The sequence below is a fragment of the Eriocheir sinensis genome, chromosome 29 (assembly GCF_024679095.1).
Source record: "Eriocheir sinensis breed Jianghai 21 chromosome 29, ASM2467909v1, whole genome shotgun sequence".
Lineage (NCBI taxonomy): Eukaryota > Metazoa > Arthropoda > Malacostraca > Decapoda > Varunidae > Eriocheir > Eriocheir sinensis.
The window spans coordinates 16,411,438-16,421,477 of NC_066537.1; the positions used below are offsets into that span (position 1 = coordinate 16,411,438).

Sequence of the window (10,040 nt, forward strand, 5' to 3'; positions counted from 1 at the left end):
GGCAGACTTCGAAATTATCCAGAGAGACCTGGACCAGATCACTCGGTTCGGAAAAATGGCAGATGTCCTTCAACACTACCAAATGTAAAGTAATGCATATCGGATCCAGAAACGACAATAACACATACCACATGGGTGGCGAACCACTACATGTTGTGCAAGAGGAAAGAGACCTCGGGGTCACCATCAGTAGTGACTTGAAACAAACAAAACACTGCAAGTCCGCCTGTAAGAAAGCCAATACAATGCTTGGATTCATTGCGAAGAACTTCGAATACAAGACGCCGGGAGTTATGTTATCCTTGTATAATTCGCTGGTAAGGCCCCACCTGGAATACGCCGTGCAATTCTGGTCTCCAAATTATCGGAAAGAAATTGAATTACTTGAGAGAGTACAGCGCCGCGCCAAGAAGATGATACCATCACTGAGGACGAAGCCCTATGAAGAGCGACTCGAGCGACTCAACCTCTTCACGTTGGAAAAGAGACGACTGCGGGGAGACATGATACAAGTCTTTAAGTACCTGAACAAGCTCAGCAACGTTGATCACTCCAAGCTCTTCACGCTCCAAACTAACCTGAGAACAAGAAACAACGGAAAAACGATTCAAGCAAAGCGATGCAATACCGACATCGGCAGGAGTTATTTCTCGAATAGAGTTGTTCGCCACTGGAACAGCCTTCCTGCAGAAGTGGTTAGCGCAGAGAGCATCAACTCATTCAAGAAACGCACTGATCGCCACTTTGCTGCATCGGGAGTGAACTGAACGTATCCAAGAGTAGGTGCACCCTCTATCCTCCCTATCCAGCTCTCCATCCTCCCAATACAACCATCTATCCTCCCTATACATCCTCTACTCTCCCTGTTATACCCTCTTTCCTCCCTGCTCATGACCTAATCTAACCTATTAAATCCCTGAAGGCATCTCTTGCATTGGCGCTCACCACAGCATGCGTATAAAGATCTTCAAGCAAAATTATATTACGCACTACAATAATCTTACTGACGGATAACAATAAACAAATGACTATAGAGCTTTTTCTAACACTACATACGTCCATATTCTTAAACTTATCGGGCTTCCATTACGAGTATTTTCCAAGACCAGAGAGATGATTAACCAGGATTTCATAGGTATTTTTTTCCCGTTCAAGTTGCAGAAATCGTGTAAAACTATCACAAGGGTCACAAAACAGTCCATGAAAATCCCAGGAACTTCCAAGAGGCTCTTCAAACAGGCGAACTGAGGTGCTGATGATATTACGATCTACACTACCGACCCCCTCTGCTATAAGGACGAACGAAGCATATGGGGATGGACAAAAGAAAAGAAAACGGGAGGTGAGGAGAGAAGGGGTACTTCTTTATTCATGGAGAACCAGGAAGGGCAAAATAAATAATATACAAGCAATTATCGAGATACTCCAATAGATCTTCGCAATCGTTATTCAATTAAATGTGATAAAGAATAATGCATTCCGGAGAGAACAGAACCAGAGAAAACGGAAGGGAAGAAGCGATGGGATACTTGTATATCGACTGCAAGGGAGAAAGGGTAAAAACTTGACTACCGGCGGAGCAAAAAAGTGGTGAGTGGAGTGGAGTGGAGCTACGGCCAACTTGCACTGCCTACCTCTACGCTTGCCGGCACGATGTCTGACCTATACCCCCAAAAAAGTGTGGAATAAAGTGTGATTCTCTCTCTCTCTCTCTCTCTCTCTCTCTCTCTCTCTCTCTCTCTCTCTCTCTCTCTCTCTCTCTCTCTCTCTCTCTCTCTCTCTCTCTCTCTCTCTCTCTCTCTCTCTCTCTCTCTCTCTCATAACGGACTATGCAGGTAACAGAACTCGAATCATTCTCACGGAGTAATCGCCAATTTGACAGTCATCCCTGCAATCATTTCTTACCAAGGACATCAATCCGCCTCTACAAATCACTATTCGGTGTCCATGTCTCACACCCATAGAGTAAGACAGGGAGCACAAGCGACTGGACAGGTGTTGACATCGCCATATACACGTGCTGGGCGTGTCCAAAACACCGTGGATCAAGCTGTATGATTGCGTGAAATTGTCCGTATGTCTGTCTGCATGTATGTTTGTTATAGATATGCACACACACACACACACACACACGCACACATACACACACACACACACACACACACACACACACACACACACACACGCACACATACACACACACACACGCACACACACTTATCCAGTAGTCTACTCTTAACAGAATCACATTTTCTTGTCCAGCCGTTGCTCCGGTTTTTTCCTTGTAAAAAGCCACTGTAGCGTAGAATCATGATTGCTGAAACTGAATATCACACTTAAAGGGCATCGACATGACACGCATCTTTCGGCTATGGGCGGAAAAAGTGGACGAGCGGAACAGACGTAACCAGGTGAGCGACTTCGCCTGATGCGGAGGACATTTAAAACCTGCACCACGAGACGCAGCGGAGAAGGAAACGACCGGTCAGGAGGGGAAAAAAGACGAAGAAAAAACGATCCTCTTTCACTTCCTGACATATATGGAAACAAGAAGAAGAAGAAGAAGACAGAAGAAGAAGAAGAAGAAGAAGAAGAAGAAGAAGAAGAAGAAGAAGAAGAAGAAGAAGAAATAACAAAAATAATAATAATAATAATAATAATAATAATAATAATAATAATAATAAATGATAATAATAGTAACAATAATTATGAAACTAATACTGATAATAAAAATAACGTGATACTCGAACTGGGGCCCTCGGATTCGTAGCCAGTCTCGCCCCCAGTCTATCATTATACTGTTGTCACGCTAACCACTGCACCACGGAGGCGTCTAATATGATACTGAAGAAGGAAAAAGAGATGATAATGATGGAGATGAATAAAAGAAAAAACAATACGATAATGATAGATAAATATGTATAAAAATAAGAAAAGAATAAGAAAATAACATGATGACGACGAAGAAGATGGAAGAATGTAAATTATAATGAATTAAATGAAAGAAAAAAAATAGAACAAGACGCGAATAATAAAAAAAATGATACTGAAGAAAAAAAGAACAAGAACCAGGAAAAGCACAAGAACAAAAATAGAACAATAACAAGAAAAAGAACAAGAACAAGGAAAAGCACAAGAACAAAAATAGAACAATAACAAGAACAAGAACAACGAAAAGCACAAAAACAAAAATACAACAATAACAAGAACAAGAATAACGAAAAGCACAAGAACAAAAATACAACAATAACAAAAAAAAAAGAACCGGAACAAGGAAAACCACAAGACCAAAAATACAACAATAACAAGAAAAAGAACAAGAACCAGGAACAGCACAAGAATAAAAATAAACAATAACAAAAAAAAAGAACAAGATAACAAGATAGAAAAAAAGGAACAGGCATCAGAAGCAACAGCAGGGGAACAAAAAATAGCTACCTCACACTCTCCAACTCCGACGAGCCTGCCAGACCCACGCGGGCAAGCCACTACACGCGCGCGGGCCAGCCTCAACCCCCATCGCCACCTGAGTCCACCTGTCTGTATAGCCTCTCGTAGAAGTTGTTAGGATTACCATGGACTGTTTTGCGATACTGCCGATAGTTTTACACGGTTTCTGCATCTTGAATGGGAAAAACACCGATGAAAACCCGGTTGAAGAGTCGTAAGGAGAGCCCGGTATGTTTAATGAAGAATATCGACCCAGTGGACTCGTGGGAGATCGGACAACCAACAGGCCTCGTACATTACCAGACTCGAGAACCGGTTGTCAGCTCATGCCGAGTCTGTGGTATATATGCGTATGTGTTTACCTGGCGGAGGACACAACCACCTACACCACCCCCACCACTACCTGCACCACTACCACCACCATCACCGCTACAGTATGAACGCCGGGGTAAGCATAACACGACCACCATTACTACGACCATTATCTATCTACTACCACTACCACTACGACCACCACGACCACCACTACCATCACCGCTACAGTATGAACGCCAGGGTAAGCATAACACGACCACCATTACTACGACCATTATCTATCTACTACCACTACCACTACTACCACCACGACCACCACTACCATCACCGCTACAGTATGAACGCCAGGGTAAGCATAACACGACCACCATTACTACGACCGTTATCTATCTACTACCACTACCACTACGACCACCACGACCACCACCACCACAACCAACGCCACAACAGTATGAACGCCAGGGTAAGAATAACACGACCACCACGACCCCACCACCACCACTACCATCGCCGCTACAGTATGAACGCCAGGGTAAGTATAACACGACCACCCCATCACCACCACCATTACTACGACTACCACTACCACTACATCCACCTGCACCACTACTACCACCACGACCCCACCACCACCACTACCATCGCCGCTACAGTATGAACGCCAGGGTAAGCATAACACGACCACCATTACTACGACCATTATCTATCTACTACCACTACCACTACATCCACCTGCACCACTACTACCACCACGACCCCACCACCGCTACATAATGGACAAGAGGGTCATGCTGCCCCTCAGTGTTCTTCTTGGCGAAAGTCACTTAAGTTTGGGTTAATTGTTATTTTGAACAACGCTTTGCCACTCGGTGATGGTTGAAAACTGCCAGCTGGTGAGGCAACACTCTCAGCCAGGTCTTCGGGATCACCAGGTCCGCGTACTTACCACCCGGCCACCAACTTTGCTAACCGAGTTTCGCCCTTGGCCTGACTCCTTTACCGTACAAGAGAATGGGCTCGTGATGGGCACGTTTAAAATGTAGACCAAGATCTGTGCCACTGTACCCACGATAAGCAAACTGATGCAGGCATATCATAACAATAATTCATATTTAGTGTTGGAAGGGTGGATGACCCGCCATTTTGCGTCACCTTCAGCTAAGAAAAAAAATAATACAAATTCCTGCATGGAGAGTAAACGTGATTGTCATTAACGACAGACACGATCTGGGGCATTAAAAAAATAAAGTAATAAAAAGAAAATAATAATACAACGCCATTTTAAATCTACAAAACACATAACATTTTGAAAACCGGTTTATCTTGCGAAAACTATTTGTAACAGAAAGAATAAATAATAGCATACTGTACTGCTATTCTGCTACCCCACAAATTCTTCACTAATCGTTATGCTTTAACGCTTAATCAACCTCGTTATTAGATTAGGTAACCCTGTAACTTTTGTCAGGTAGCTTCGTCACCTTCACCGCAAATGTCATCCCAGCCCGACTGAAACTGATGAAAGGAGTTTACTGTCGACCACTGAACTCAGGAAGCACACCGACATTTTAAAACTGTCCCGCATCTTACTATCACCTTTATCCACGACGACCTCGATCCAGAGACAAAGACAGGTAGAGAAAGAGAGAGTGGGGAGGAAAAGGAGGAGGAGAGAGATATGACTGTACACTCCGTCTCCCGTTTTCTACGTCAATACGAGAGGAAGCAGCTACGAGTAAGGAGAGCCGAGTAGATCTATATGTATATACTTTTTCTGTACAACCAGACTCGGCGACGTCTCACCTTTGATAAAGAGGAGGAGAGTGAGCTGACTGTACTCTCCGTCTCCCATTTTCTGCGTGAATACGAGAGGAAGCAGTCGCGAGTAAGGAGAGGGGAGAGGATCTACTTTTTCTAAGCCATCAGACTCAGCGCCGTCCCACCTATGCTTCCACTTGTAGCTTTATCTCGCCAGGTAAACGACCTATGCCGCGCAGATGCCACCGACAGCCTTCAGCGGTCAGACGTAAGAGCGAAGGGCACCGAGGACACGACGGGGGAGGCGTGAGAGGAGGACGGGAGCAGGGGAGGAAGTGGTAAAGATCTCTGGCCTCACAAAACTACAGCTTATAAACAAGTATAAATATCGGTGGTGACTGCACGCGCGCGGCACTACCTCCTGCACCACCACCTCCACCACTGCAGGATGAAGAACGTCACGGTGAGTACACCACCACCACCACTACCACCACCACCACCACTACCACCACCACCACAACAACAACAACCTCGACATAAGAACAACAACAACCTCAACATAAGAACAAAAACAAACAACAACAACAAATGTCTTACCCACCACCACCATCACCATAATAACAACAACAACAACAACAACAACAACAACAACAACAACACAAACAACAACAACAACAACAACAACAACAACAACAAACACCGCAAGCGAGCCACCATCAAACCCGGTTACGCCAACGGGCAATCGCAGTGGCCTTGTATGAAAGGCGCCATTGAAAATACTTTTTTGGAGCTAACTAGTTGCGGTCAGTGGTGACGGCCACCGGTGGCCTCGAGTGAAAGAGGCCTATGGGAGGTAATTAGTGGCGGCCAACAGTGGCGACCATCGGTGGCCTCGAGTGAAAGAGGCCTATGGGAGGTAATTAGTGGCGGCCAACAGTGGCGACCATCGGTGGCCTCGAGTGATAGACTACCCACATGCTGTCTTGAAGAGCACTAATCAACCCGGACTCTAGATTATCTCAAAGAGAATCAAAGATGAGCTCCGGGGGGCAGCAAGGCACAAGCAAGATGGCGCCACAATAAACACTTGCCTGCTCAATAAAGGGTTGGAGCCGACCAACAGGCCCCATCAGGAAGCCCTAACTAAACGAGAATAAAGTATAAAAAAACGTGCAACTCCCCCACAACAACAATAATATCCACAACCACCAACAATACAACAATAATAATCACAACCACCACCACCACCACCTCCACAACAACAACAACAACCGCCACAACAGCAATAACAACGTGCACCACAACCACCACAGTAATCTGCAGCCCACCACCACCACCACAACCATCGCCTCAGTGCCGCAGCCGTGAGAGGGTTTAGGGGGAAAAGACCCCGCCTAGGAGAAAATTTGCCCCTCCCCACCATGGGCTCCCATATAAGATGATGAGGGGAAAAATGGAATGTAGTTTAGAATATTGGATTACTATGTATGGACACTACCCTTCCACCTTCAACCAGCAGATAACTTGACCACGTGTGATAACCCTCATTCCACCCCAACCAACCCCACTCCCATCCCATCCACAACCACCACTTTCATCACACTGCTCATGACCACCACCACCACCGCCCCCACCACCACCACAACAACAATACCAACCACTACCACCACACCCTTCACCACCACCACCACACCGCTCTTCACCATCACCCACAGTCACCTAAATAGATCGATAAATATGTACATAGATAAATTTACAAATAAATAGATAAACTGGTAGATTGGTTGAGTGAGTGGTTGGCTGAGGAATAGTATGACTGACAAATAGATAGTATAATGACCTACAGTCTAACAGTCGTTCACATGCTGCCTCTCACTTCACCGCTGTCCTTGTCAACACTCCTCCTCCTCCTCCTCCTCCTCCTCTTCCCCCAACAGGTGTTGCTCCCCCTGGCCCTCGTGCTCGCCGCCGTCGCCGCCGCCCCTGAAGGATCCCCTGAGGTACGCTTCTTTTCCTGGTGGACACGGCCAGCCACGGTTTGGCCTTACACAGTCGTGGATGATTCAACGCAATGACGCAATAGACGGTATTGGCTATACACGCAGCGCCTCACGCGGCCACCCGAAGAACAGTTAGAGGTATTTTTTTCCTGGTAAACTTCGTTCTCTTCTCTATTTCGGAATTCCGGAATATAAGTTATTGGTTAGTGCTAAATGTCCAAACATGATACATGCTGATCAGGAAAAACATATTTTACACTTTTTAGGTTTGCGTCTATTTATGGAGTATACATATATATATATATATATATATATATATATATATATATATATATATATATATATATATATATATATATATATATATATATATATATATATATATATATGACCACTGAGCGCCGAATGTATGCGGGCCTGTGTCTACCTCATCAACAGCCCCGTACTGGCAACACGAGATGTTTCGTCTCCTGAATATTTCGTTCATGGCTTTATTTTACTTTCTAGTATCTCTAACACAATTTAATTAACTTGATGTTAGATGGGTATATTTCTGAAGGTGTGGTAATTTTGACTATTGGTCTTAAGTGTTTTACACACACGGTGCTGCGGTGGGCAACACCGAATCTGTAAAAAGTTGGTTGACAAAGGGTAAAGCGTTCCTGTTGTGAACTGATAGCCAATACGGTCTGTTCTTCAGGAGCTTAGACCAAATCAGATGAATGGTGGGATTGTCTTTGCTACGGTTCTCAGTGTTGTTGTTTTTTATATCAAGCTCAATGTGCCGGAAAGCTTTACTGAGTGGCGCTGGTGACCGGCCCCAGACGGTTAGTGGCGCGGGCGGATTCTCATTCTTAGTGATGCCGCAATGCACTTTATATGTACTATTCCTGCTGTTGTTGGATGTGTTGTTATTACTGTTCTTCTTTTGCATTTACTTTTATCATGAGGGTCAGTTCCTAACAGTCTTGCTGGTGTCTTGACGCGCTCACGCCAGACACCGGTGCGCCGCGATCACTGCATCCATTCGTCCGTGACCCGTTATACGTGACCGCGTTGGAATCTGTATTCTGTCCGTGTATTCGCGAGGTGTTAATCCCTAAGGCCAGTAATACGTTTACCAGTGAGAGACATGAGTGCTACACAGAGCCATCACTGTAGATATGAGCCGTAGTGTCATTCAGAGTTAAACAGAAAAAAAATACATCACAAAAAACAATCGTGTGTTGATTCAAAGAGCAAGACATTTTTCCTCTGTGGAATACAGAAGTGGATGTGGACAAGGATTAGGACAATTGAAAGCCAAGGCTAATAGCAAACTTTTCCCTTTCAGAGATCCTACGGCGCCTCACCTGAGTCTTACGAGTCAGAGGAACCCAAATACGAGTACAGCTACACGGTGAAGGATTACTACGGCAATGACTACGGCCACAAGGAACAGAGGGATGGCGACTACACGGAAGGGTCGTATTTCAACCACCTGCCCGACGGTCGCCTGCAGAGGGTAAGCTACGTTGTCGACGGGTACTCTGGCTTCTTGGCTGACGTGCAGTACGAGGGTGAGGCCCACTACGACTCCACCTCCAGAGAGTCCCAGGAGTCCTACTACAGACAAAGGAGAGGTTCCGGAGAATCCAGAGAGGAAGAAACCCAATCAGACTTAAGGCAAAGAGAAGAAAGCCCTAAGAAAAGCGATAGGAAAGTTGAATTTGATGGACGCAGCAGGCAAAAGGGTGAGTCCAGAGAATCTAGAAAGGAAAAAAATCAAGAATCGAGAAGAGATGAATCAAGGTCTGAGAGTGGTAACAGGGACTCGGTGAATGGTGGAGGCGATGGATTAGAGTTCAAGAGACCTAGTGAGCCCAGAAAGAAAGAAAATCATCAAGAATCAAAAGGAGGAGATGAATCAAGGTCTGAAGGCGGCAGCAGGGACTCGGTGAATGGTGGAGGCGATGGATCAGTGTTCAAAAGCCCAAGAGAGTCTATAGAGAAGGAAAACCAATCAGAATCTGGGCAAAACGAAGAGTCCGAGTCCGAGAGAAGCATCGAGGACTCTGTGTTCAATGGAAGCAAGAGACCAGTGTACTTCAGTCCAGTGGTAGACTTAGGACAGTCCCCGTTCAGCGTCAGTGAAGAGGACGGTGAAGACTCGAGGTCTTTGGACACCAGTGAACTTCTCAACTACAGGCCTCAGATCCGCTACCAGCCGAGTCAAGAAAGTTGATTGTACTTCCAGGCAGCCCACGAACAGAATTATAAACAAAGGACAGTAGAGACTGGCTTGATATGTTCCGGTGAGTTCTGCGCCAACTTCAGGGATCAGATCCACTATGAAACCAAATTGGTGAGTCCGTTGTGGCGTTGGCTCCCGCGGGTCCTCTCCTCCCCTCTGCTCCAAAGCAAGTATAGAGAGGTATCGTCACTCTCATAGAACGTGAAGAACCAAATTTTGAAATGAGCTTTTTTATTGGACCTCTCGGATGTTTTTTTATGTTATAAACTACTACAATTAAATAA

At 45.3% G+C, this 10,040-nt stretch overlaps 1 protein-coding gene across 4 annotated transcripts; it reads left to right on the forward strand.

Annotated features, from left to right (window-relative positions):
* Positions 1-5,194: 5,194 nt before the first annotated feature.
* Positions 5,195-10,040, forward strand: LOC127005169 (repetin-like). Of its 4 annotated transcripts, none has more exons than XR_007758359.1 (3): positions 5,195-5,986; positions 7,461-7,661; positions 8,857-8,978. XR_007758359.1 is itself a non-coding variant. In XM_050873820.1 (3 exons), the coding sequence occupies exons 1-3, from the start codon at positions 5,972-5,974 to the stop codon at positions 9,745-9,747; spliced, it is 969 nt and encodes a 322-aa protein (XP_050729777.1). In that variant the 5' UTR covers positions 5,195-5,971; the 3' UTR covers positions 9,748-10,040. The 4 variants fall into 4 exon arrangements, 2 of the variants coding, with proteins under 2 accessions (XP_050729777.1, XP_050729776.1); XM_050873820.1 differs by having other exon boundaries at positions 7,461-7,523; positions 8,857-10,040; XR_007758360.1 differs by lacking the exon at positions 5,195-5,986 and adding an exon at positions 6,029-6,376 and having other exon boundaries at positions 6,440-7,661.